This window comes from Panulirus ornatus, chromosome 42 (genome assembly GCF_036320965.1).
Source record: "Panulirus ornatus isolate Po-2019 chromosome 42, ASM3632096v1, whole genome shotgun sequence".
In the NCBI taxonomy this organism is placed as follows: Eukaryota; Metazoa; Arthropoda; class Malacostraca; order Decapoda; family Palinuridae; genus Panulirus; species Panulirus ornatus.
Window position 1 is genome coordinate 3,958,048 of NC_092265.1, and position 26,889 is coordinate 3,984,936.

General features: G+C 41.1%; 1 protein-coding gene across 1 annotated transcript; it reads left to right on the plus strand.

The window, feature by feature from the left end:
• Positions 1-2,811: 2,811 nt before the first annotated feature.
• LOC139762001 (thiopurine S-methyltransferase-like) lies at positions 2,812-17,155 on the plus strand. Its single transcript, XM_071686781.1, has 8 exons — positions 2,812-2,938; positions 6,684-6,868; positions 7,953-8,105; positions 9,779-9,900; positions 10,956-11,082; positions 14,170-14,297; positions 15,683-15,813; positions 16,465-17,155. Exons 1-8 carry the CDS (start codon positions 2,812-2,814, stop codon positions 16,572-16,574), a joined length of 1,083 nt encoding a protein of 360 aa, XP_071542882.1. The 3' UTR covers positions 16,575-17,155.
• Positions 17,156-26,889: the final 9,734 nt, after the last annotated feature.

Below are 26,889 nucleotides of genomic sequence, written 5' to 3' on the forward strand. Positions count from 1 at the left end.
TCTCCGACATCGCCGCCGCCCGAAGTCCCCCCCCCCAACCCCATCCCCCCATCTCTCTCTCTCTCTCTCTCTCTCTCTCTCTCTCTCTCTCTCTCTCTCTCTCTCTTCCTCCCTCCCACCAGCAGCCACCACTAGCAACCTCCACCGCCAACAACCCCCTCCCACACCCCTCTTTCCTCTACCAGGATGAACAAGGGATTCAACTAATTCTACCCCCTCCCCCTTACCAACCTCCCTACGTACCCACCTCACCCCTCGCCCCTCCTATCCCCCCAAAAAAAAAGAACATTAGATTAATCTCTAACTAAAATTAAACCACGCAATGTAAAACGAAAATTGGGGGGTTGGGGGGGTTGGGGAATAGTTGGCTTTAACGAATTCAAGTTTAAAGGTTGCCCATTTTCAGGGGGAGGGTGGGGTGAGCTCGTGTGTGTGTGTGTGTGTGTGTGTGTGTGTGTGTGTGTTGTGGGGGAGTATAGAATGTCCTTGTTTGTCCTTGGGGAAAAAAGTATAATCATCCCGCCTCGTCTGATGTGTCATTCTCCCACACCCTCCCTCTCTCCCTTCCCGCCTCCCACACACCCATCCATTCACTACATCACGTGCACCATCTCCACATCTCGACCTGAAGCCTCAATGGTCTCTGTTGACGTTGTAAAGAATACAGAACAACTCGGATCCACACACAATACTGCCCGTTATTTCAAAGCTTCCGCCACGGCGATAGAAGTGAAGGTGACGGAAAATACTAGAACAGTTCCCTTTCTTATCGGTTTTCCGACATGGTGGTGCTCTGGACGAGGTGAAATACAGTTTCAAGCAGTATAAAGACACCTCCATTAACAGTACTTATGGGCCTCGCTTTACCATAGAAAACTGGAATTTTACAATGAGAGAAAACGTACAATAATGGGATAACTACGACAATCTCCCAAAATTCTTGAATTCCTTATTCTATGCTAACAAAGAGATTACAAGGTAAAAATTTTAAGGATTATGATGATATAACATAAAACGTGTGTTTACGAGTCGATTATATACTAATTTACTTTCTGCTAAGGAATATGGTGACCGGAAATACGTCTTCGATTGAGAGTGGATATGTAAACATGCTCTATTGGGAAGAACGTTCATGTGTAATGTGTACTGAAGAACGTTCATGTGTAATGTGTACTTCGAAATGACACCTTATCACAAACTTAATTATATCTGGTCTTGAGTAACTGCTAATTATACTATGTGCCTCTATGACATTCCGTTTTCCCTTCCTTAATCTGCTTATAAATTGTGTGACGCACCATGCACAGATTTGGTATTGAAATCGTCACCTTGTTCGTTGAACATGACCTATGTTATCCCAGACAGTTCGAAGATTGATAAAAGAACACTTTCATCTTTCTATTGATGAACGATTTTTCTAACATACTTCAAAATTCCTTCTCACAACAAGAATCTCTTTACAATAAACGCTACATTCTTTCATGTCTTTTTCCTTTTTTTTCATACGAACAAAATGCGTCTTAATTCTCGTAAGATGTTCTATTATCACTGAATGAAATCCCTCCCTCTCTCAGCCCTGAGTGTGACTGAAGACACTGCGTCAGGATGACCCCTCGGCTGATAGACTATGATAAGGGATGAAGGGAGCTACGTGATAAGGAGAAAAGGGGAGAGCTACGTGCTAATGATGGAGCTACGTGAAAAGGGAGGGTGGGAGAGGTACGTGTTATTGGAGCTACGTGATAAGGGACGCTGGATCTACGTGTTGTAGAACGGGCAGTGCGATAAGGGAGGAAGAGGGAGCTACGTGTAAATAAAGGAGCTATGTGGTAAAGGGGGACGTAGCTACGTGATATGGGAGGAGCTATGTGTTGAAGTGAAGGAGGAGCCACGCGCTACGGGGGCGGGAGGAAGGAGCCACGTGTTTATACGGGGGGGGGGGGGGGGTTAAGATGCTACGTGCTGAGGGAGGAGGAGCTTAGGGGAGAAGCCACATGATATCAACCCGAGATGTGCATCTCGCCGACGCCACCAGGAAAACCAGGTCGGCGGTGCCAAGGTCGCCGGGAGGTCAAGGTCAACCCATCCCAACGACCCCCCTAACACTAGGAGGGGGGGATGGTGAGGGGGGGAGGGTCCCTTTGATACACCTGGTTCATGAATATTCACGACGGGTGATGTATGAATAACACCCCGGGGGTACAACAGAGCCCAAAATTCGCCCCAGCTAAAGGGGATCTGGAGGGTATACGTCCGTGGTTAATTGTTTTAAATGGATCGAGTATTTCAATGTACATCTGTGTTCATGATTGTCGTCTTTTTTTTTTTGTCCATTTACATTTCTTTTTAAGGGAAAATCTTAAAATCGACCTGAAATAACGTGTATTCTCACGGTACTTTTAAGCCATTTATGTTGACACATTCCCCCGTATCGTCATTCATTCCTAGGACGTTGTGAGAAACGAACAGCTCATCATATTAAAGTGTAAGTATGGCGAAGGGATGAACAGAAGATGTCATCACCTTACCGAAGTATAAGTAGATGGATATGGCAAGTGAAATATAAGTAAACACAACTGGGTACCTAAGTATGAGGAGACGAAATCGGCGGTCGACTTAAGAGTACAATTCTGAGTAACGGTGGAGTGTGTTGGCACAATGTCTTTGTTCCCTGATCCCCAACAAAACAATGTTCTCCACTCCTCAATAGACGTTTAACGCTTTATCTTTTTTTGTTTTGGTTTTGTATCTTTTTGTGTTGTTTCTGGTTTTGTAAAAATCTTGGAAAGTCCAAAATCATCAGCGAACAGGATGCCGGAGGTCATTTTCATGCACCCACATTCTTTTGAAGTGTGGGAAATGAAAATGGACGTTATGGTACTCATACATGAAGACGATCGGCCATTTAGGAACTCAAGTGATCTCGACAACCCATCGTGTAAGTAGTGTTCATAACATGAAAACAGAACAGGGGGGAAAATATAATCATTCATTTGCGCTCCGGGAAAACTTGAGATACACAGTAAATGGTTCACGTCTCTGTCTAAAAGAGCGAGAGGAGTGTGCGCGCAGTCTACTGCACCAGATATACAGAGCGAGGATGGTATGATCAAAGTATAATTGAACTTATCCCCAGGGATATCCCATTGGCAAAAACGGGATTCAACGAGTTCTATGAATTCCTCTTAAACTATTTTTTCATTTTTTTTTCTTTTTTTTTTGGGGGGGGGAGGCGATTTCCTGGTGACCTAATTCTTCTTCCTCTTCTTCGAAATGACCTGTTTCGTGTGAGTATTCTCTTCTGGGAATCAGACCTTGTATGATATTGTAAAAATAGGAGTCCCACAATGCTCTTGGATGAGATTTGCCTCCAAGGGTTTAGAACTTTTCCACTTCTGGCAACGTTCCTGGTGGCATGAGAGGCGAAATTCCAGTGATAAGCGAGGTAATGGGTCTTTGTGGCATAATTGCGAATATCACTTTTATGAAGTACCTCACTAAAGCATATATTACCATAATCGGCTTTTTATCATAGTCATCCTTCTGGGACATGGATATTTCTTTTTTTTTAAAGATAATGATCATTATGGCCAGGAGGAACAAGGCTGATGTACGAAAATATCTTATCCTATTTCGTGACAATGCACCATGAACTCCATCATCTTATATCTGATGTCGACCATATTCTTACGCATCTTCAAGATGCAATTCAAACCCCAGCTGTTGCCCCATTGCTAACAGATGACGAGCTGTTACAACATATCCACATTACTGGGTTGTAACTATCCTATACATTACTGGGTTGTAACTATCCTATACATTACTGGGTTGTAACTATCCTATACATTCCACTCTGTTGTTCCTCCATCACAACACCCTTCTCTTCCAGGACCACAGAACTCTGTACTGACTTATCTTAAGACCAAAAAAATCAATCGAGAGATTGTTAAATTAAAAGTATATATATTTTTTTCTTTGTCGCTGTCTCCCGCGTTTACGAGGTAGCGCAAGGAAAGTATATACACTGACAATTTCCTGATCGATATGAAGAACACAGAGTACTTTCAACTCATATCAGTTCTTATGCATCGTATTTAATCAAGTTAAGGCTTTAAGAGAAGCGAAGAAACCCACCTCATCCAAAGATACCCACCTCATCAAAAGATATCCACCTTATCAAAAGAAACCCACCTCATCAAAAGAAACCCACCTCATGAAAAGATACCCACCTCATCAAAAGATACCCACCTCATCAAAAGATACCCACCTCATCAAAAGATACCCACCTCATCAAAAGATACCCACCTCATCAAAAGATACCCACCTCATCAAAAGATACCCACCTCATCAAAAGATACCCACCTCATCAAAAGATACCCACCTCATCAAAAGATACCCACCTCATCAAAAGATACCCACCTCATCAAAAGATACCCACCTCATCAAAAGATACCCACCTCATCAAAAGATACCCACCTCATCAAAAGATACCCACCTCATCAAAAGATACCCACCTCATCAAAAGATACCCACCTCATCAAAAGATACCCACCTCATCAAAAGATACCCACCTCATCAAAAGATACCCACCTCATCAAAAGATACCCACCTCATCAAAAGATACCCACCTCATCAAAAGATACCCACCTCATCAAAAGATACCCACCTCATCAAAAGATACCCACCTCATCAAAAGATACCCACCTCATCAAAAGATACCCACCTCATCAAAAGATACCCACCTCATCAAAAGATACCCACCTCATCAAAAGATACCCACCTCATCAAAAGATACCCACCTCATCAAAAGATACCCACCTCATCAAAAGATACCCACCTCATCAAAAGATACCCACCTCATCAAAAGATACCTCATACCTTCAATACAAAATGGAAAAAAATATGAAATACTCTCGTATACCGGCTACAACATTCAATCATGCTTAAATGGCCTCTGTCTGAATCGTTTCAGTGGGTCTAGGCACAACCACTAGCATATTCAAACTAAGCTATGAAAAAAAAAAAAAAAGGTTAGTGTTCAGTAATTCCCCATCGTAGAAACGTGTACCACAAATGTGTGAGTTTTACTTTACGTATAAACACGAGCAATAAAAAATACAAAAACTCAGGACAGATGGTAACAACATAGCTACAATAACTTTACATAGGCAAAGTTTCTACTCGTAAATCGGCTTTTTTTGTGTGTGTGTTTTTGTTTTTTAAACTTTACCTTCACCACAAAATGGTCAACTCCGGCCATTCGCTGGTGGAGGGTGGGGGTAGGTCATATCAAGCTGTTCAAAAAAAAAAAAAAAAAAACGAATATCACAGAACTGTGTTGTACTGAGGTTCTCTCGAATATTTTTTATTTTTTCCTTTCAGGCATATCTGAAATTATTTTCTCAGATACTACATAGTTTACGATCAACTATAAAAAAAAAATAACATTATACTTTAATTTTTTAGGAAACTTTGGATGGTCGATGCTTGTGCATTAGGTCGATCGACTGCCAGGGGTCAATATTCTAAGGCCTTCAACGTCGAGTTATGATGGGAAAAAAATAATATATTGACCACTTTCTTCGAGCGTCAAGGTCATTCTTACATCATACTCAGTCCTACTGTACCTATGTGACCTTTTTTGTTTGAGACACTGGTGGTGTGGGCGTCAACAGTGACCATCAGGGTCGAAAACCTGGCATGGGGGACTCCATGGGGACTGTATGGGGACTCCACGGGGGATTCCAGTCAATAATAGCCCGTTCTCTCGTGCGCCATCGCTGGCACAAGGGCGAATTTATGTACGTATGTCTTGAAGTATAGATAGGGGCGCTGTTACATGGCTGCAAGGGACTACAATCAACTTTGCTTGGGACGAAGTAGAAAAAGGACTGAATTTAAGAACGAAGCAGCATCAGAATATGTACTGTTGATGCTGGGAAAGAATCCAGTACTGTTGTCATACACATACGAGACTTTCCGACTACCCTATTGAACGGAGCAACACTCAGAAATATGTATCTTGTTATTCCATTGCAGACAGAAACATCAGGGAATCTAGCATCATCAAACACAGCTTCACCAATCATCTCATTTATCAGTTAAATCAGAAGAAATGTCAACATGTACAAGTTCGTAGGCTAATCTATGACCTGACCCTTAACCTATGCTCACCTGATGAAACATGGCTTGGGTGGGATTCATCTGATCCTTTGATGACCCTCGACCCCCTGTCTCCAGTAACTATAATTCTTACTTCGACTTTTCCACCTGACCCTTAACTAAAGAGGTCATACGCCTTACATGTCATATACATGTGTCTTTAATCATCCATGTATTCCTATAGACGTGAAATATCACGAAACCGCTCAGATCTTCATGACACATATTCCTAGTGACTTTATATATATATATATATATATATATATATATATATATATATCTTTTCTTTTTCTTTCAAACTATTCGCCATTTCCCGCATTAGCGAGGTAGCGTTAAGAACAGAGGACTGGGCCTTTGAGGGAATACCCTCACCTGGCCGAATTCTCTGTTCCTTCTTTTGGAAAAAAAAAAAAAAAAAAAAAAAAAAAAAAAATACACTTTCGCGTTAATACACTCGTGTGATATTTGTCCAACGTTGGAGTAATGGGAAGTACTCCAACGGTGTGGACGAGGGTTGCCAGATCGTGAGGGAGGAAACGCACTTCTTGCCAACTCCAACATACAAGACAGTGTGTCTTATACCATTCCTCCGTTTTCTCTCACAGTGCACGGAGGCATTCCTGCTGCTGGTGTTGCAGCACATCGTCCATCCTCCGTCCTGTGCAACATTACCTGCAAGTCTTTGCGAGTCTACACAACACAGCAGGTAAGAGCCGTTCCAAATTCAAGATGTGGTCTTTATCACATACGAAGTTCATATCAGTTTTGGCCATTTTCTCTCGAAGAAATATTCTCTAGAAGTGATCGATATGGCATTTTAACGTGTTGTTTACTGTCTGGATATAATTTTTTTTTTTTTCATTAATGAAATCTCTTTGTAGACGCTTTTGGTACTACATGCATATTTCTACCACTAAGTCGCGATTTTTAATGGATGAAAATCACACACAATTCTACTCGTAAATAAAAGAAATTGGGAATAATTTTCCTAAATGAACCACACCGTTGGAATATATCCAATGCTAGTCATACCAGCGATAACTTTAAGATGCAGGTTTATAGCCACATGGACCCACATGGTTCACAGAATTCGACAATAAATGTGTATTACAAATCATGAATAATACAGTGATGTGGAGTCCATGACAAGCAAGTTTTCCGGTCTAAGACAAATGGCAATAAAGAAACATTCTTTTTCCTCCATAGATACAATACATTCAGTGTTAATGACTGATATGATGGCGTTAGGCAATGAGACAGGTACACAGTCTCCCCCTTTCATACCGTGTCTCATTGTCCTTGTTAGGTGACATACTCTCAAGGTCATTCCTGCATTTATTTATGCGGATCCTTGTCAGGTACCTTTATGACTGAATAATTATGTCAGAGGCACACGTAAAATGCAATAGATTTACTATACATAGTGAACTATTGTATTCATTAACACTGTATCTATCCAAAGACACAAATCCTTCGTTGTATGTTACGTACAACAAGTACAGTAACAGAACGAATGACAATGATAAATTACTTTCATAATGTTAGAGTTACCCTTGAAAATTCTCGGCAAGCAGCTTCGTTTTCTCTTACAGTCGCGCCTACATTTACGAGGGGTAACTTAGCTTTCCGATAAGCGCACTGCACTCCCGGAAGAACCTGGTACAGCTCCGTCGCTGTTGTCTCCATCTTTTCATGTATTTCAATCCACTCAGATCTAATGTAAGGTCTTGTAGCGCAAGAAACCGACATTGAATTAACGTGGCTCAACATATATACCTTTACCGTTACAGACGAGGACCATGGCTGACCACCACCACCATCAAGGGGGTGAGGAGAGAGGAACTCAGTGCAGTCATAAGGAAGGCACTGGGGACAGCGATACAACGTGGGACAAGAAGGCGGAGTGGAGTTTTGAGGACTGGGTGTCTGCATACGACCATATGGTCTGTAAATCATTCTCATCTTCGAGTTTTGATAACTTGCCTCATATTTTTCTACGTAAATGGTAACAATACTGTCCACCTATCTACTTTCAACTATTAATGTTTTTTAAGAGGAAACCCATCTTTATTAATGTCCCTACACATCTGCTCGTCTATGCAATCATTGATCTTTGTCTCTGCGTTTCTAATCTCTCCTGTCCATCCCATTCAACATTCTCTGTTCTTGATGTTTACCCGCAAGCTAATTTCTTCACACGAACTATTTCAATGTCACCCAAAATCGACTATTTTTGACCACATTCTCGATAGCGTTCCCATGACACACGCGCTTACTTGTGATTACATTTCTCTGGCAATTCTTCCCTCAGTTCCTTCAAGAAATTTAAAGTGATGGTCTATCTTTTAGATTCTTTTTTAGTTTTGAAATCTACATTCAGTAGCAGTAACTTTTAATTTTGTTTCTGTAACATCACCATTATACCTTCTACCTCTAGGGTTCTAGATGTTCCATTCTATGGCATGTTTCGCTTTTCTATATTCGTCTCCTGTTTCAGAACCCTTAACAATCACCTCCTATCTAGCTGATTCTGTACAATGGCTGAGTACAAGCCTCACTGAGGTAATATTCTTTACGACTGACTACACTAAGAATCAAACCCTCCTCAAAAAGCTTCAAAGTTTTTCTTTCTTTTTTTTTTTTTTTTAGAAAGGTCGAATCTAAGATCACAGAATGGAATCTAACCTGGCAAGACTTTGTCGACAAATGGCCCAATGGCCTATTATCCATAAGAAACAACTATGATATTCGTCTATTTGCTCACCAAGTCCCGTCACCCTTTTAACCTAGTTACGATCCGTGTTACTAACAATAATTCTTAATAATAAATAGATACTCGAAGTAAATAATCCTTGGGATTTCACTCCAACAAAGGTGTTGGTACACGTTTAAACTCCCTAACGAATCGCTTCCAAGCGTCTCCTATGCTATCTGATCCCCTAACTCTATCTGTACCACAGGCTTGTGTGATTACCTTTCGCGTGTGAGTGTGTGTGTGTGTGTGTGTGTGTGTGATGGAGAGAGAGAGAGAGAGAGAGAGAGAGAGAGAGAGAGAGAGAGAGAGAGAGAGAGAGAGAATTTTACGATGGCCATGATCGGCGGCCGTGCCATACTGATGACTATCATGATAAAAATAAATGTTTATGAAATCAACTGAGGCAAAACTGAAAACGTACAGGAACGTGCACACAGCATCAAGAATACAGATATGGAGAAGAGGATACTTTTCTTCTATACAGTGAGGGAAGCGTTTTATGAAAAAGGGTAGCATTTCTTTTTTATTAAACAAATATTTCTCAAACACTAGGATGGTGGTTAATAAACGATTTACCTATTTACGACTTTCCCAATGGTTGTGAAAGGCCTATTCTTATAAGCGGTCTGCACGAGCGCGTATAGGCGAGATGCCGAACAGCAAATCAGGGGAAAAGGATCCTAGGTGTCAGGAGGTGACGGTGGCGAGAATAGTGCAATGACTGCGACGAGGATGGTGCAGTTCGAGGGTCTCTCTCTCTCTCTCTCTCTCTCTCTCTCTCTCTCTCTCTCTCTCTATCTATCTATCTATCTATCTATCTATCTATCTATCTCTCTCTCCTAAACATTATCGTCTCGACAGCCAACCAACAAGGCCAAGGGTCCTCCCTCCGCCGAGCTGGTACAGTACGTGGAGTACCTCCTGCCGTCGGAGCCAGCGAGGGTCCTGGTGCCCCTGTGTGGACAGTCGCCCGACATGAGATGGTGAGTCTCTCTCTCTCTCTCTCTCTCTCTGGATAGTTTCACACTTCTTATGGCACTCACAGTTGGGGGGCGAAAGTTTCTCTTAACTGAAAGTAAATGAATTCGTGGAATTGGTTCGTCCCTTCTGTGAGGGGATGTGATTGCAGACAAACCCTCACAGTGTTCCTTTACTTCACGACTCTTAACCTACCGCAAATTTATCTAAATTTTGAAGACTTGTTAATGAGACGAACACCCACTCACTAATGATATCAGTCAATTGATCAGACTATCTGGTACGTTTTTGACACATCATAAACTTGCTTTTCTTTTTAAGACTGAATTACAACAAACACCTTTTAAATAAGCTGACGACACAGCAGACCACCCCTATTAAGCAGACAACACAACAGACTCCTGCTAAGTAAGCTGACAATACAACAGATCCCCTATTAAGCTGAATAACCCCTATTAAGCTGACAACACAAGAGACTCCTGATAAGTAAGCTGACACAAGAATTCCTATTCTTTAAGCTTCTAACACAGCAAAACTTCCAAGCTTTTAAATTAATGAAGTAACAAAGCAGACGTCGCAAAACTTTTTCTCTTTGTTGCAAGTTTATATACGCTTAGCGGGCTTTTTATCACTTCTTAGCCAACACTGAAACAAAGTCATCCTGTGTGACGAGTACAAAAATCTGAGGTATGAATCTAAATTTCTTCTGTGTTATGAACTTAAAATCCATCTGTGTTATGAGCCCAAATTTCTCGTGTTTGCCCGGCAGATGACTAGGATTCCTCAGTCGCACCTTGTCATAGTTTCTAGGCTAATATTACAAATAACTTTTAATCCCTAGTATCTCTATCTCTTCCCTTCACCCTAGTATCTCTATCTCTTCCCTTCACCCTAGTATTTCTTTATATCTTCCCTTCACCCTAGTATCTCTTTATATCTTCCCTTCACCCAAGTATCTCTTTATATCTTCCCTTCACCCTAGTATCTCTATCTCTTCCCTTCACCCTAGTATCTCTATCTCTTCCCTTCACCCTAGTATCACTTTATCTCTTCCCCTCAGGCTTTACGATCGAGGTAACACTGTTGTGGGCCTGGAGTGGGTAGAGAAGCCAGTGAAGGAATTCTTTGACGAACACTCTGACCTTCAACACTCCGTGGAGGTCCTTCCCTTCGGCAAAGTCTATAAGGTAAGAAAGTAGATCTTAAGTTCCTAAAGGAAAGCAACACAGCTGTACGACTACGTGGAAAGCTTTCCGTAAAAATGTTAATCAAATCAAAAGCAGTAAATCAAAAAAATAAAATATCAATTTTTAGCTAAAGCTCAAAACGCTGAAGACAAGTACAGACGTAAATAAAGTATTTATAGAAGGAAATTGGGGCTGAATCGATCCTTGCGAATCTGTAACGTGCGAGTCTAATGTTGTATAGAAGTAGGATAGACTACAGCTTGGACCGTCTGATAGAGGTGGGCTGGGAAGCCGATCAAGGAACATTTTCCATTTTCCATTCCCTATTCTACAGTTGGGCTTATATACCAGCGGGCCTCCAGTTTCGCATCAATATCATCCAAATATTTTCGTGTAGAATCTATGATTCACTGGGCAACCAACAGTTTGCGAATTGTACTCAATTTCCTACAAAACATACATGACAAACTTGCAAAAGGAGAGAGAGGGAGAACACGTAACCCAACGAACCTACGGAACCAGTGTTAAATCAACTGAACAAAACAGTGACACCTATTCCACCAGCTTCCAACGGTAAACAATCAGAAAAGTTAACTCATCTTTACCTTATTGAATTCAGTACATGCAGAAGGTCTTTACGACATATTAAAAACAAATCAAGTATCCATAGATAACGTTCTACTGGGTTTTTTTTTTAACAATAAATATACAACTGGATCATCTCTGGTAATTAATAATATTAATATCTGATCCTCAACAAGTCATTTTAGAATGAAAATAGTTTTAAAACTTACCCCTTCGATGCGTAGCTACCGTCTTCAACACATGAAGGATGAGTGCATGACACGTGATGACATGCACTATGAGCGCATGGGAAGGCCATCAACACATGAGCTACAAATCAACATAAAACAATTAGAACAAAGTCAACACTTCTGGTGTGGGTGTATGAAGGCAACAAAGGATAATTATATCAACACGAATAGCATGAACTTATGAGTTCAACACAGGTAGTATGAACCAAAGGTCAACACAAACAATAAGTGCACATGTGGTCAATATAAACACAGATAACACAAATACAGGAGTACAACAGTACGTACCATGAACACACAGTCGACAATGCACTATGAAGACGCTCGAAGTCAGCAATAGGTGCTACGAAATCTCTGAGGTCAACATACGAACACAATTAAGTCATCAACAAACACTGTTAATAACACTTGAGTTCATAAATACTATCTAGAAACACTTTAGGTCATCAACACAGCAAAGGGTGCTCGGTCAGCGTCCAGCCGCCGGTAGAGGTGATAACAGACCCACCGGCAGGGAAGGACTGACCGGCTGCTTCCTTGCTTCTCAAAATGTAAACAAATCATTTAAACTACCCAACGAGCGGAAATACCGAAATATTTATGAACATTTCGCTCGTTACCTAAACATTTCAGCTTATTCTTTTTTTTTTCCCTATTTGCAAGTATGGTTGGTTTGCTCATCCGTTTGTATATATTAAGTATATCAATGCCATCTTATATGATTGAATCCAACGTCTGTTCGGTGGGTAATTATCAGATAATTAGCATCATATTTTGCACATTTCGTTCACACGGCTCGATCGATTTAAATCAATTTGGAGGCGTACAATTTTAACGATTATAGATACATTTAATGTTCTAGATGAATTATTGTTTCTATAAACATCCGATGCACTTTATGCATTACTTTTATGGTATCTTTGATTATAATGAAATAAGATACATGAAGAATACCTCTCTGATGTGTTTTTATAATTGGCAATTGTTACACTATTTTTACAACGGTTGAGGAGGAGTCGACCACAATATTTCGGTCAGCTTGTTTCCCTTTTTGTAACGGACGCCATAAACCTCTTTATAAGAGACCATAGACGTAGTATGGAGGCTCCTCGGTCAGTCGGGGTTCAGCATTATGCATTAAAGAGTTTAATTTATCTCAGGCAAATTTATTAGCAATTTTTAAATACGAGATCGCGTAGGGTGACGGAAGGAGACGAGGAGCTGAAACTTGACTTTTAAATAATGCTACTGCAGGTTGAGGGAGTAGAGTCGCTCCTCAGAAAGTTTTATCATGCTGTCACCAAGTTTAAAACGGAGTCTTAACGATCACAGTAGAACACGACAGACCAACACAGGGGAACAAACCATAGAAAATATCAACTCAAGAACTGAAACACTAGCGTCATACTAAGAGGAGAAAGTGATGTTTTTATAGCACGGGAGACCAGAGTTTCGCACTTGGTTAAGACTTAGAAGTTTCGTGTGAGACCTCTACCAACGGAGGCGAGTCGTGGCACATGAGAGATGTGATAAGATTGTCATCCCTGGTTTACGTTTGAAAGATTAGCAAAACGATGGAGGAAAAAAAAGGGTCACCTGATTACTTTGAAAAAGATTTGATAAGATATGAAGTGATAGATAATACCCTACCTTTGGTCAGGATATATATATATATATATATATATATATATATATATATATATATATATATATATATATATATATATATATATATATATATATATATATATAAATATATATATCTTTGATAAGGGGATTCAGTTGCCCGAACCATCTTAGCGAACATAAAACAACATAGTTAACTTCTCACTCCCCTGCACGTAACCCTAACTTAACCTCTGGTGTTCTTACCAGCAAACATGAGTATTTCTCATAACTGTATCACTGCTTGTAAGTTTCCTCCTACCGCTACTGCTTAGTCTCACTGAGACGCCTTTCGTCATCTGACAGTCTTCCTCCACTTTCTGTAAAGTAAGACACTCTCGACAACAGACGTAGTATATTCCTATATAAAACCCCTTGTCATGGGATGCAACTTCACCTGTCCTTCTCATCCTTCTTCAGTATTTCCTACTCAACGGATGACGGATGCTCTTCGCTTGTTTTCCCTCCAGCAGACGTTACTCTCTGAAACGATCTTCGCTGTATTTCTTGCCGTCAGTAACAAACTCACGTGGAGATAGATACATCTATCACTGGGACCTTTTGGAGAGGCTGTCACTCATTCGTGGACGCCACCTCCCTCCCTCAGAGTGCGAACGGCCGGCTGCAGGTGTTCGTGTGTGACATTACCAAGGTGCCCGAAGGAGCCCTGGGCCAGTTCGATGCCGTGTTCGACTGGGGTTCCTACACGGCCATCAGCGACGGCGACAGACAGAGGTAAGTCCGTCATCATAACCCAGTAGGATCAACGAACAGCACCCACGGAGGGAGAGCGTTCTTCGTAGGCTATGGCAACAGGCCGTTCGTGATAAGCGAGTCGCATGGTCAGCATTAGAAAGAAAAGGCTGTCAGTAATTGCCGCTTTTTTGTAGGCGAAAGTCCTTATCAAAGTGGGAGTGCACTGCAGGTCATCATGATTATCTGATATAGTTATGAACGGAGGTCATTAAGTGAGGTGAGACTGAAGTGGGTTGAGGTGAGGGAACGGGTAGCTCAGAATACGTGGAATAATACGTCGCAAGTCTTTTTCTTTTTTTGCAGGTGATGCTCTTCTGTTAGCAAAACTATAAGAGAGAATGAGTAGCATCCAATGCTCTTTTATGAATCCTATTTAAGGAAAAGAGATTCAAGAGATTAATGTGAAGGAGAGAAGGGCGTTGGTGTATGAAATGAAATTGTGTATCATCTTGAGTGTCATATAAACTGGTCATGGCAAATCATGAGTAAGTCTCTAGGGCTTGGCTGTAGGTGGTACCCTCTGGTTTCAGTACCTTATACAAGACAACAAGGGCGTGGATGAGTATATATCTATGAGGTCATTGTTCGTTCATTCCTGGTAAAGCTATTGGAAATTAGAATAGAACATGAACATTTATGAATGTATATAAATGAAGTCGTTTTTGATGTTGATAAATGTTCCAGGAGGTACAGCACTAAAATGTTAATGGTTTCAAAGGTCAAAGGTCATCCGACGCGAAACCTTGGTAAGGTCAGAGGTCAATGTGACATGAATTTTAACAAAGGTTAACTAGAGCATTAGAGACTTTACTGGATTATCAATAATCTATGTTCAACAAATTAACACAGTTTTGATGGCCATGATTAATGTTGCTTCAGCAATATTTGTAGAGGAATGAATAGTGCTTTTAGCGATATTCATAGAAGACTGGATATTGCTGTTAGTGATATTTGTAGGAGAATCAGTATAGCTCAGCGATATTTGTAGATAGAATGTTGGTGTTAGTGATATTTGTAGGAGAAAGAATATTGATGTTAGCTATAATTGTAGATGACTAATTATTACTGTGAGATAAATTTGTAGATGCTGAATATTGCTGTTGACAATATTTGCATGAGACTGAATATTGCTATTGACAATGTTCATAGGAGACTGAATACGATAACGATATTCGTAGCAGACAACATATATACAGTGACCGATATTTGTAAAAGACTGAACAATGTTTATTTAGCGACACTGCAGGAAGAGGAATACTGTTCTTTGTGATATTGTAGAAGACTGAATATTTACCTCTAGTGATATTTGAGGTCAACTTAGGGTTGCCCTTTTGACCCTGGTGTCTCTGGTGACGTTTGAACAGATACGTGGAGGTGGTAACGTCAACACTGAAGGAGGAGTTCAGGTACTTTCTGGAGGTGTGTCATGACGCCCCACCTGGTGTCACTTACCTCCCTAACTCCGTCTCCCTCAGGACCATCAAGGTGGAGTTTGGTAAGAGTGTGAGAGTGGAGGAGAGGGAGTGGATGACAGGGAGGGGTTGTGAGTGAGTGTAGGGGGAAGTTTAGATAAAAGGGGATGGGTGTAGGTGGAAGAAGAGGGTGGTGGAAGGGAGGACGAATAGGAAAGAGGATGATAAATGGAAGAGAAATGGTGATCAGAATAGAGCGGGTGTGTGTGTGTGAGAGAGAGTATGGAAGAATGGGAGGGGGGAGAGGGTAAAAGAATGGAGGGACGGACGAGGAGGGAGGGGTAAGAGAGGGAAGAAACCAATAGGAACATCTCTTTCTTCCCTCCACCTGGAGGCCTTCTCCTGTATCTTCATGATCACATATTCTGAGACGCATTTGCTTCCATCGTCTTAAAACCACAGTAAGAATTAAGTATACGCACACTAGAATCAACGCACAGGATGCATTAGCTCCAGATTATGACATTCCTAATCTTTCAGTAAACATACCATTTAGCTTTTTTTGTAGGTGGGAAAAAATATAAAAAGGATGTTTCTCATTGTCATTCAGTATACGTATGAACTGCAGTCAGTAGTTCCAGTGGATTTTATATCCAGATACCTTATCTTCTGTTAAGTATCATGGGTTCGAATCACACTGGTCCTCTTCATACAGCGACTTTCCTCTACGTCAGGACCCACACGGAAGATGCAGGTCTTAGCTACAAAGGACATCAGCGATGACTGGGGAGTGGATACCTTCTTCAATAGTTTCATCCTCCTGACCCCGAAGGATCCCAAGTAACCACGAAAGTAAATCTTCAGCAGCTGGATCCTCACAACATCTAAAAGTCCTGTAAGAAACTTGAGGGAATTTACACAGAAAAAAAAAAGAAAAAAAAATTCGTCGTTAACCAGAAAGGTTTCCAAAATAGAATTCTTTATATGGAGTGTAATCCTCTTTAGAGTTACGTTGAGCTACTGAGGAAATTGTGATCATCTCTTACTGATCTCACATATCGATCCTAATGACGAGTCAGTTGGAGTCAGCTGAGGAGAACCACTTCCAAACTGAGTGAGCAAAGAACTCAAGTTTTTAGTGACTGTTCAGCTCACATGAAGGAAGGTCTCTTGGAGAATCTTTGCATATATTATCCTCATAAGTCAAGCGCTTCGAAGTTATCTCTGGGAGCTAAGTAAGTACATTCTATCCAACATAGACAAAAGTTTAAAAAAAATCTTTGGTTTCCTGTACGTATTTCTAAACCGTCCTGTTCTGTATTTACACTTGAGAATGTGATACGAGTCACGAAAGGTTGTGTTGTATTTTGTCGTGTTGTACTGTGTACATTGTTTACCTTGGAAGAATTAAACTGTTGGTTTCTATTTGAGTTTAGTTCTATCCTTGACAGGAGCGTTGGTCAACTTCCTGGTAATTTACCTGTGTCGTATAAGAGAATTGTTAGAAAAATTGAGGACAGCAAGAAGCTGATAAATCTTGAATGTGCATGTTGAAATTCAATGATATATATATATATATATATATATATATATATATATATATATATATATATATATATATATATATATATATATATATATATATATATATATATATATATATATATATATATATATCCTGATTTTGTTCAGTTCGGTTGGTAACTCAGTCAACTCCACGTTAGACGTTCCACACTAACATTAGCTATAAAGAGTTCCCAAAAGGAAAGCTATGCTGTTCTTCACAAGCCCGAGGGTCAGGTTAAGCCGCACCTCACTAACACTCAGTCCTTGAGTGATGTCTTTACCAGCACGAGTCAAAGGAACTCCAGGAATCATATTTAGCCATTTACTCGTAGCAGTGTGATAAATAACCACAGCTCATGTTCTTCTTCTTTTCACGAGCGACTTGGCAAAATCTAGCTTTGTATTCGGCTTCAACGGTGGATCAGACGTGGGTGAGGACATCGCTCAGGTATTCCTCGGGTCTTACTGTGGCCATGTGGGACATATCAACAAGGTATTGGAGTCACGGTGGAATTACCGCTCGGGGTTTTGTTCATGTGAGGCTCATGGCTGCGTAGCGTAGGTTGCATATGTGAGTCAGCGCACCATGTAAAAAAATATTATATATATATACATATATATATATATATTTTTTTTTTTCCTTGCATGACTCCAATAATGTTCTTTTGAGTGATGTTTACCCTTGCAGTGGATGGTGATTCATTCCACGGAAGTCGTCACGGGAATGTGCCACTTGGAAAATTACAGATATTCATTGTGTTCCCCACTCAGTACCAGGCAGGAACTTGAGTCAGTATTGCATTCCAAAGAAAGCGATCCTTTCAGAGGTCTAGATACAAAGGGCATAGGATATTCCCACAAAAACGGGGCCTTTCAGAATATAACTATTGCTTCTGGAGGTTAAATGTCTTAAGTACACTATATATATATATATATATATATATATATATATATATATATATATATATATATATATATATATATATATATATATATATATGTGTGTGTGTGTGTGTGTGTGTGTGTGTGTGTGTGTGTGTGTGTGTGTGTGAGTGTGTGTGTGTGTGTGTGTGTGTGTGAGTGTGTGTGTGTGTGTGTGTATTTCTGGCCAATCTATCCACTTCTCGCCTATTTTTCAAGATATTCTCTGTCTACTTATCAAACATCGTAGATGATAGCTGCTCATGAATCATGTAACTCTACTGTGTTTTTCTTGAAGCAAAACACTGAATCATTCTATTCAGTTACTTTCACAGTTTATGGTACTTTCATTCGTTATGATTTGGGAGAAAGTTTGAGATACCTCAATCATGTGCATGTGGGAAAGTATTATTTGTTAACTGAGTAGCATAAACGTGAGTAAATACATTTACGCAGATAACGATAACTAAAAGTGTTTCAAAGAGGATTCGATCCTTATATCTATTTGTCACTATCGCGCAACATTGATTTCGAATCTAAGTGTTAAAAAGAGAAATTTAACGGTAATATGTAGGCGTTCTCAACCTCCTTCCAATAAGAGAAAGGGATCCAGTCCTCATGAGAATTCTCGAGAACTGGAAGACTTGAAATGTGACTCTGTTATTAGGAGGCATTAGACACTGACTGTTACGAGCTGTAGTGAATTCGCTTTGATAGTGACCTTGACATCAGCAGATTTTTACACTGTTCGTCTGAATAGAATTTTCATGGGCATGAATGTAAATGACCTCTGATTATTTGGATGAATCTATAATGACTCACCTGTCCGACGTTGCAGACGTCCATCAGTTTCATATCTTCCCGCTCATTGGAGCTCACGCTTGTGGTACGAATACTATAATGTGACAATTTATTCTATACCACCTCAAAGAATTGCCTCGTGATGGTGGTGGAGGAGATCATAAAGGTGTTGTATTCATGCAGTTGGTTGGAGGAAGCCAGTGTTGGCGGTGCTGCTGTGGGGTTAAGCTGTAAGTGATGACTATGTTGGCAGTTGGTATGATAGGGGAAGAAGATGCGAGTGTTGGCAATGGTGGTGTAAGGTACAAGTGACGATGGAAGTCGATAGAAGTGGTGGCAGTTGTATAGGTGGAAGATCACAGAGGTCCAAGAGGAATGGCGGGGGGGAAAGAAAAGGAAGAAGATAGAGCAACAACGACATTTTCAGGTCAGTGACGGGCAGAAGAGATGGGGACGTCATATGAAGGATGCACGACAACAGCCAGCGCCCCTCACTTCCTCCTGGACTGACGACGTGTCCCTACAAAGACTGAAAACCCAAGGGTTAAATCCAGCGCACACCTCTTGACCCCAGCCATGCGCAAGGTGAGCTCAAGCCTTTAACTAATCATTGACTTCACCTCCCCTCACCACATCAGCCAGTCTCGTTCTGGCTGGCGCCGATGACAGAGCTTCGAACGCTTTTGCCTCCTCCCGCCCATGGCATCACGAGGACCCAAGCACTCACTGAGCCTCACCCGCAACCATGGGGACTTACAATACTCTGCAGTCAGATCTCTGCCGCCACAACATCCGCCATCCCTCACCAGGCTGATCCTTCTGTGTCTCCTGTTAACAAACACGATGCCATGTAAGTCTCGATCCTTCATCACCACACAGAGGCTTGCTCGTTGTGGCATCCACAGCGACACAAAATTCCTCAGCAACCCTGCGCGTACATTTGTAAAGTTCTGCGCAGCAGCATTAGTAAGAACGGGAAGACAGACTCCTACATGCACTCTTCTAATATATATCTATATGCATATATATATTTATATACATATATATGATATAAGACAGGCTGCGATAGTCTTGACTTAAATAGATCCTTAAGTTTGATTTCATCCGACATATTTCACTAGTACAATTTAGGGCAAAATACTTCATCATGAATAGGACTTAAGAAAATGTATATATCTGAAATGACTAACCAGCACACAGGCATGAACTCAGTGACGTAAATTCCTCAAACACAGACTTTAGAATACCTTTCCTACAGTTCCAAGTCTGGCGTTCTTTGGGCCCTTGAAATAAGATTAAAAAAAATAAAAAAACGAGAACATTCGGTAACTATTATATTTTCTCTTCTACTGCCTCCCCATGAAGCCCTGTGTATCAAACCTGTTCTATTATCGCGAACATCTTTACAATATAGACCCGATGGTCTGTTCAGTCTTTGCATTACTTCGCATTCTTTCGACAGATGGATGATGAGAACGAGCAGGTGTGCTTGAATGCTGCTGCGAATTTATCCTAGAATAATGGTACTTTTAAGCTCTAAATGGTGTATGAGGGGAGAAATAAATGCGAACTCAGCCACCGCGCCCCTGCCAGCGGGGGTGTGTGTAGCGACAGCTGCTAGACTGACCCTGAGATCTTCCAGACGAGTGGATAACAACCTCCATGAAGGTGAGAATAGCGAACGTATTGCAAATAGGTGATCGATCCTCTAACACAGGATCCAGAAGAAGCTTATATCCTACTTGTAGATACTCATCCTGGCCGCTGGAAGATGGGGTACGCCAAATAGAGCGAAGTATAGCGAGGCGAGTAAGCTGAGAGAGGAGGTCAACCCAGTTACTTAGAAATCGTGTCATTCGATTAGATTACATAAGGAACTTATTCATGAAAGGTGGTGGATTTTTTCGTAAGACGTCTTCCGGTCATTACTTGAACAGTTGGTGAATTTCGTGGTCAAGTTTTCCCTCATCACCGTGATGATTATGAATGCTATTGTATAGAAAACCGGCTCAGAGAATTTCATCAAGTATTGTAAAACATCAGTTCAAGCTACTGCCGGCTCATCTACATAAGAACATCAGTCATGGAGTCCTGAAATAATCACCTAATTCTTTAATTGCCTGTTTGATAATTCCAGATTTAGCCGTAAACATGAAGTGAACAATTTGACGAAAATTAGAGTATAATCAAGTGTCATTTAGTATAATTAGGTGTGTCATGTAGACTCACTTTAGAGGAGTGGCGATGGTCTAATTGGGCAGGTGAGTTACTGTAGTCTAGCTTCAATGTAAAAAAGGAAAAGCACAAACCAGGGATAATGTAATTACTCAGCTGCGTTCCTCTGGTTGGACAGAACTGCATCAAAACAAGATCTCTCATGTGTTCTTAGCTGACTTAGTAGAAGGTGAGTTCGCGTTCTGTGTGGAGAGAGTAACAATAAACACACATACAGTGCAAGGGAAAAGCAAATGTCCACCTCGAAAGCTTCCAGTTACCAGTCATCAGCGAAACTTTCCTCCCATAACATCGACTCTGATCCTCTACAAATCTGTGCTACAGAGCATCGTGTGTATCGTTTCCTTTCCAGCGATGGAGTCTACTCCTGGAAATACTGTACGTATATCCTTTTTTTTTGTCCTCTTCCTGGACATCTGGAGAGTATTTATACAAGTGTGACAACTGACGTTTAGAGGGAAAGACTATGGTGGTGGAGGATGAGGATCCTGTAGTCAAGAGGCGTTGACGCGACAGTGGACAGATGACCAAGTGGCAGCGAGATCGTGCAGCTCAAACAGATCCAGAATGCAGGAGTGAGGTCGCGACTGGTTTGGGTGGGTGGTAATTCATTCCAGATCATTGGTAATGGAAAACATGAAGGGCTCCAGTCCAACACCGTCTTTGAGGGAGTATTTCAACCATGGTGTAAGTAGGAGCGTCTTAAGGAGGTAGACCTCAGCTCGAGGATAAGGTGTTGGGGAAGAGGGATGTCACACCTTTGTACCAGGAGTTCAGGTTCTCAAGGAAAGAGATTTCGTAGAGTCAGGAGAGCAGCAGGAGAAACAGAAGAATATGAGAGGAGTTGAGACATGATGGTTTACGTGGGTGACATCCAAATTCGGTGTGCAACAGCCGCGTCGGTGCTGCAATACACGCACTCCTCCTTCGAAGCGGAATCGTGAGCAAAGGTGTGGTGGAGATGTAAAAGAGATGTCGGGAGCTGGAGACCATAAGTTTGCTGGCCTCTTACATATCTGTATTTAGATATTATGATGAGTAAAGGAAGGGCAGGAGAAAAAGATTAGTTCCTGGCATTGATCTGACACTTGTAAGTTGTGAATGTGACACAACCCGAGACATGTTGCTGTCTACAATCTACCACCTACAGAGTTGTTCGTAGGACAGTTGTAGGTGGATGAATACATACACTTTACATAAACAGGGGGACCAATATACCTCTGCCTAAGCCCTCCTTCTCCCTGACAAACGAATCAAACACGTGTTGTTCTAACCATGAGCTGACACATTTCATGATACGTTCCTCCAAGTCAGAAAAACTCCCTCTTGCATGACCGCGTAAATCTTGCTTGACGCAAACAAAAACAGTAACAACAGACATCACAACATGATATATGTGCTTGTGACTTTTTCATAGCGATGTTCTGAAATGCACACACACACACACACACACACACACACACACACACGCACACACACACACACATACATGCTTTATCCTCCAAGAACATACCTTTGCACATCACAATCCAGAAGGGAATAGACTATCATGTTTACGTACGTAACGAGTCCTCGTCAGCCACGCAAACATACTCAAGAGAATTAATATCGCGGCTAAAGTGGATGATAAACGCACTCTGATAGATTAAAAGGAAACATAGAGACAACGAGGAAAGTACGAACATCCATCTGTCGACAGTGGCTCTCGCTCTGTAATTTTTTTCTTTGTTATGTTAGCTAAGACGGCACGGGCAGCTGAGGCCTTAATCAAGGTCATCCCATTAACGCTATATATATATATATATATATATATATATATATATATATATATATATATATATATATATATATATATATATATATACCCTAGCCTTAGCCAGGTACCCATTTTATCGACCAACCCTCATGGGTGGATGAATAGCTGGGTTGAATATGGACCGACTGCCGTAACCAGGATTCGAACCTATGCGTTCGACTCTGGGCGACCCGTGAACCGGTCACTACACTACTCGACGAGATATCCCTAAATGTCGAACACACGTCGCGTTTTCTTTCTTTTTTCTCCAGCTCTAAAAAAACACTCAGGAGTAGCATTGATCGTGAGCACAAAACTTGTTACTTCTTGACTGAGTGCTTCTTGATTGAGGGCAAAGGGATGGCACCGCTCGACTACTGTTTCATCAATACGGTCTCACACTTCGTTGCTCACGTTAGTACACTTAACTACCTGAGGGTATGCAAATGACGTACATAAGTACACTCCCGTGGTGTAGCGTTTAGCGTTCCTGACCACGACGCATTCACGGGCCTCCCAGGGATCGAGCGCATAGGTTCGAATCCTGGTTACGGCAGTCGGCCCACAGTCAACCCAGCTGTTCATCCACCCTTAAGGGTTGGTCGATAAAATGATTATCTGGGTGAAAGGGATAGAGGACAGGGGAATTAGGTGATGAGGTGACAGTAGTTCATAATCTTACAATATACCAGATCAAGCGACTCTGTTCGTATTGATCTATGTCTCCTACTTATTGCAGCGTCAAACACTGTCGTCAGCTAGTTGACGCACTCACCTCCGTACTCATTACTGTGACCTCACCAGTGAAAGGGGGTTTCGATCTGTTGCATAACTGTTGTGTCGTCTATCATTAGTTCTTGTTCGGTATGGATGTCAATAATTCCTTCCTCCAACACATTCACAACAACAGCAAACAAACAAATGAATGAACATAAAAAAAGCCGAGTATTTATGTGCACTTTAGGGATAGACAAAAGAATTGAAAGGTTAACAAGAACAATGATAATATATACAAAAAAACCCATACAATATCACAAAGAAAGGAAAAATGAAATGAGGACAACTTACAGAACTCCTTCAGGGAAAAAGGATATATCACTTATGTGAGGAATTGCATTTTGTTATGCCTCAAAGTCGGTGGCTGAACCATAAAGGACAAAGGCGATTTACTCCATCGTTCCACTTTCCACTGCATGATCAAGCTAAGGATACCCGTAGTGTGTGTGTGTGTGTGTGGAGTGAGTTGGGTGTCTCGCACACCATTGTGTACCACACCACACACCACACACACACACACACACACACACACACACAAAAGACTTACGAAAGAAACTATTAATTATTTCGCGACATCTATGATGGTCACCGGCCATTCATCACCCTCAGTCAATAACCATTGCTTAAGAAAAGGCCTTCATCTCGCACACACACACCCACAGCGAACGGCGTCATGCATAATAAATCAGCCAAATTGTCTGAGGTTGACGTGTTCAGTAGATCATCCGTCGAGACACAAGAATAGAAAGTTTATCGACCTACAATATGTCTAGTTTATGGCTGACAGGCGAATATGATACACGCCATAGTGACACAATACTTGAAGTAGTGAGGGATCATGTCTGATCTATGTACTAAACGGGTTAAGGTGGTTGAGTACAGGTGTGTTAATAACAACCCCCCCCCCTACTGAATCCATGAGATAGTAGTAGTAGTAGTAGTAGTAGTAGTAGTGTAGTAGTAGTAGTAGTAGTAGTAGTAGTAGTAGTAATGATGATGAGTAATGATGCTTAGATCAATGATATAAACAATGACAATAACAAATACAACTACAACAAAATCAATGTTGAGAATGATAACAATTTTTTCTCTATACATATTCGCCATTTCTCGCGTTAGCGAGGTAGCGTTAAGAACAAAAGACTGAGCCTTTGAGGGAAATATCCTCACTTGTACCCCATTCTCTGTTCCTTCTTTTGTAAAATTGATAAGAATGATAATGATGATGATAATGATGTTAATAGTAATGATAATAATAATAATAATAATAATAATAATAATAATAATAATAATAATAATAATAATAATAATAATAATCATAATCATAATAATGATAATAATAATAATAATAATAATAATAATAATAATAATAATAATAATAATAATAATAATAATAAAAATAATGATAATAATAATATTGATAATAATGATAATGATAATAATAATGATAATAATGATAATAATAGTGATAATGATATTAACAATAAAATGCTATTGATGATATTATTGATGATAACTGGAATAATACCGGTATCAATTTAACTAGTGTTATTTTCTTTATTCAAATAATAATGATGATGATGATCATCATCATCATCATGGAGGGCGAATGATCGTGATCAAGTGGCGTGACAGATACCATTACAGACTTGGTTTGTGATACAATGCTACGAATATTGGGGGAATGTTTGTTTACCTTACCAGTAAACGAAGTGAATGTACTAAGTGGTTGACTGTTGACGTGTGGGTCAGTCTGGTCACGAAAGATACAAAGGAAAAAGAAATCATATATATATATATATATATATATATATATATATATATATATATATATATATATATACTCCCGTTCCACTATCTCTGGGGATAGAGGAGGAAAAACACCCTGTATGTATTAAGATGGTTAATATGGAAGGGGTTAAGAAAGAGGTCAAGGGAGTGACACTCGACAACCGCTGAAGCGTTGGCTTACTAACCTTCCCTGAGGTTCAGCTCGAACGGCATGATTTACGGTGAGGATCTGTCTCCCTTCGCAGACATCGCTGAGGCTACCCGTGTCCTGAGCCTCCAGCCGGACACCTGGGTACCGCCGAGGTCGGACGTCTTCGCTCGATATAACTTCACGTCATCACAAGGAGGAGGCGGAGGAGGCAGCAGCAGCAGCAGCAGCAACAGGTCACCCTCCTCCTCCTCCTCTTCCCCCGTCTCTCTGACATCCTTCAGCATCTGTTATAGGATACGGCTTTTGCTCTTACGACCCTCCTACAACACTCACCTTTCAATCGCCATGTCCCCCGAGGTTACTAACCAGTTCGTCTTTGGTGAGTTTATAGATAAGTTCAATTTCCTCTCACGTCTCCCCCCAATATATATGTATATACATGTATATATATGAATCTTTCTACATAAACTGTGGTCATTTTCGATAGTGAGATCTGAAAAGTGTGGATGGATTTGTTTGTCTGTTTCTCTCCTTCAGGGATGGCCGCGAGGTACAGTCTCTACTACAACGACAAGTACCAGCCCGTCAGTAAGGATATGAACACTGCCTTCGCCTTGAATCGTTGGACGCATTTCTGCCATGTGATAGCCAGCAGCCTCTATACCCTCTACACTGACGGGGTCGAGGTCGCGCGCGGGCATCTGGTCGGAGAAACGACCGTCAACTTCACCGGGACGCTGATCCTCGGTCAGGAACAGGACGCCTACTCCGGCGGTTTCGATCCTAAGCAAAGCCTCTGTGGCTTCATCGCTCAGATGAATATTTACGATCGTTCCCTGACGGTAAGGGACGTCAGGGAGTTGCATCGCTGTGAGGTGGATACTCCAGGAGAGGTGTTTTCCCTCGATCGTGACACCATGGAGATGTTTGATGTTGGGGTGTCCGACGTTGATCTCTCCGAATTATGTAAGGCTGAGGAAAACGTCGTTATCTTCCCGAAAGAAATGACGCTCATCCAGTCTAAATTATTCTGCGAACAGTTCGGAGCGTCGCTCTACCTTCCCGAGACCCTTCAGAAGACGAATCATCTTTTCAACACATCGAGAGAATTCTTCGGAGTGT

Excerpts from the sequence above, each read along its gene's own strand:
- LOC139762001 (XM_071686781.1), top strand. The coding sequence starts at position 2,812 with ATGCCGGAGGTCATTTTCATGCACCCACATTCTTTTGAAGTGTGGGAA. Across the intron at positions 2,939-6,683 it reads TGATCTCGACAACCCATCGT|ATCGTGAGGGAGGAAACGCA; the intron begins GTAAGTAGTGTT and ends GAGGGTTGCCAG. Across the intron at positions 11,083-14,169 it reads CCTTCGGCAAAGTCTATAAG|AGTGCGAACGGCCGGCTGCA; the intron begins GTAAGAAAGTAG and ends TCCCTCCCTCAG.